We start from the raw sequence: 2,371 nt of genomic DNA, 5'->3' as shown, positions 1-2,371 counted from the left end.
ATTTTTAATATTCAATCACGTGAAATTATATCCAAAGCATAATTTGTAACATAGTCTTATCATTATTGACACTATATATTAAATTATTGTATTATTATTTGAGAATAATATATGTCAAATCCGTGCATTTTTTGCACGGGCTAAAACTAGTATGACCTTATAGCAGATTTAGCAAAAAAACAAGCAATATTGGAAATTAAAAGTAAGGGTGATTAGAATGTGGGACAATATAACTTGGTTAAAGAAGTTTTTCATGGGAATTGACGTTATACTTGCTGATGAAACGGTAAGTAACCTATCAACATTTGTTATTCTATAAAACTACCATATCAACTATATATTATACAAAAGAACTGACAGCAACGTGTGATACAGAGAAACGCTATTCAAGCTTCAATCAATAGGGATGATGCCCCACATTATAAAGAGAAACTGAAAGAAGGCCACATGTATTTAATCAAGAACTTTGAAGTGAAAGATAATAAACCAACATATAGATGTGTCGCAAACAATCTCATAATAAATTTTATATTCGCAACGTTTGTCCAACCTTTAGAAGAAGATGTAAGGGTCCCGCAACAAGTTTTTGACCTGGCTCCCTACGACACAATCAAGCTTCGTGCAGATAAGGAAATTCAACTAACAGGTATTGTTATCGACATTTGACTATGCTACTTATTATATAATAAAATACATTTTTGCTAAAGATTACTTTGTGCGGTAGATGTTATTGGTAGATTGAAAAAACCTAGAAAATTGGAAGAAATATAGGGGAGAAAGGGGAAGGTTCTCAGAAGGGTCATTGACATTGAACTTAACAGGTAAGTTTTACAACTTAAAATAATACATTGTGACAAACAGATTAGTTGTTGTAACTTACAGAAATAAATTTTGTGCAGTGGAGATGTATTGAACATAACTCTTTGGTCCAATGTTGCCAAAATCTTCAGTGACCACCTTAACTCTGACACTACAAAAACGAATGTGGTTATACTAACGTCTCTCACAACGAAGACTTTTAACGGTATTACAAAGCTTTGTTATTTATAGTTCTCTTATTTTCAAGACAAAATAGGCACATAAATTGAAAAATATGTCTACTGTAGAAAATATTACAATGGGTTCAACAGATCAAACTATAATATATGGAGATATCAACCTGCCTCAGTTAAAAGAGTATATTGAAGGGTAACTAATAATCTCTTTAGCACACTTTTAAACTACGTACTGAAAAATAAACCCCTAAACTATTGTCTTACGCATACAGGATTGATACTGCCAATTCGAATTTTGAGTTAGACACCTATGGTGCTTCTGAGGACATTTGAAAATCCACTCACATTGACAATAAAAGAACTTACCGAGTTGATATATGCTAGCGATGTTGCTGATGGGACAAAGGTCATATGCAAATCGACTATCACCAGAATCAATACGACAAAGCCTTGGTACTTCACTTCTTGCCCGAGCTGTCGCAAGAAGTTAATATATGAACACAAAGACAAAATATGCCGAATTTGTAAAGATCCAGCAGATATCCTGATCACAAGGTAAGAAACATGTTGTTATTCCTATTAATTAAAGTAAAGCTTAACATACAAATATATGATACATCTATTTATCATCAACTATATAGGTACAGAGTGGAATTCGAGGTTGAAGATCACACGGGCAACAACACATTTGTGTTGTTAGACAGATTGGCTGAGAGTCGTCACTACACTTTTGAGCGACAACAGTGAGGTATATAACAAACACTCTCTAAAAATTTGAAATACCTAAATGTTTAAATAAATGAAATTACTAATTACTCATACATTAAACTATTATCAGGATGGAATACCTGAATTACTCCCGGAGCCCATTGGGAAATTGGTCGGAGAAACCCATGTCTTTGAAGTTAAGCTTAACAAGTACAACCTGATAGACAAAAAGGAAGGATTCACAGTCAACAAAATCAAAAGTCCAGACATGCCTGGCAACCAAGACCTCAGAGATGTAACTTCTTTCACCTTAATGACATAATAACACTTAATTTAAGCTTTGGCTACTTACCTGACACCGGGATTCTGCACAGGAACCAACAACCTCCTCTGCCGAAGGAAACACGATTAATTATACAAGAGTTCCAAGTTTCTCTCCTGCTGATGGAAAAACTATTAATGATACAAGAATTCTAAGCTTAGCATACGGACATGAGGCAGTACAAGAAGCTAATGTTCAAACATCAAAGAAAAAGAGGTGGCCAATCCTGAATAATTTATGAATAACAAATTATTCATATCAGAAACTAACGAATCTAATAAAATCATGTCTTACTGCAGCAAGAAAGGCAAAAGCTAAAGAATCACAGGACTACCATAATCCTTAC

General features: G+C 33.8%; 1 protein-coding gene across 1 annotated transcript; it reads left to right on the top strand.

The window, feature by feature from the left end:
- The first annotated feature begins 217 nt into the window (after positions 1-217).
- On the top strand, positions 218-666 carry LOC141648645 (uncharacterized). Its single transcript, XM_074457371.1, has 2 exons — positions 218-286; positions 376-666. The coding sequence occupies exons 1-2, from the start codon at positions 218-220 to the stop codon at positions 664-666; spliced, it is 360 nt and encodes a 119-aa protein (XP_074313472.1).
- The last annotated feature ends 1,705 nt before the right edge of the window (positions 667-2,371 follow it).

This window comes from Silene latifolia, chromosome 3 (genome assembly GCF_048544455.1).
Source record: "Silene latifolia isolate original U9 population chromosome 3, ASM4854445v1, whole genome shotgun sequence".
Classification (NCBI taxonomy): domain Eukaryota; kingdom Viridiplantae; phylum Streptophyta; class Magnoliopsida; order Caryophyllales; family Caryophyllaceae; genus Silene; species Silene latifolia.
This window is presented reverse-complemented; position numbering and strand designations above follow the sequence as displayed.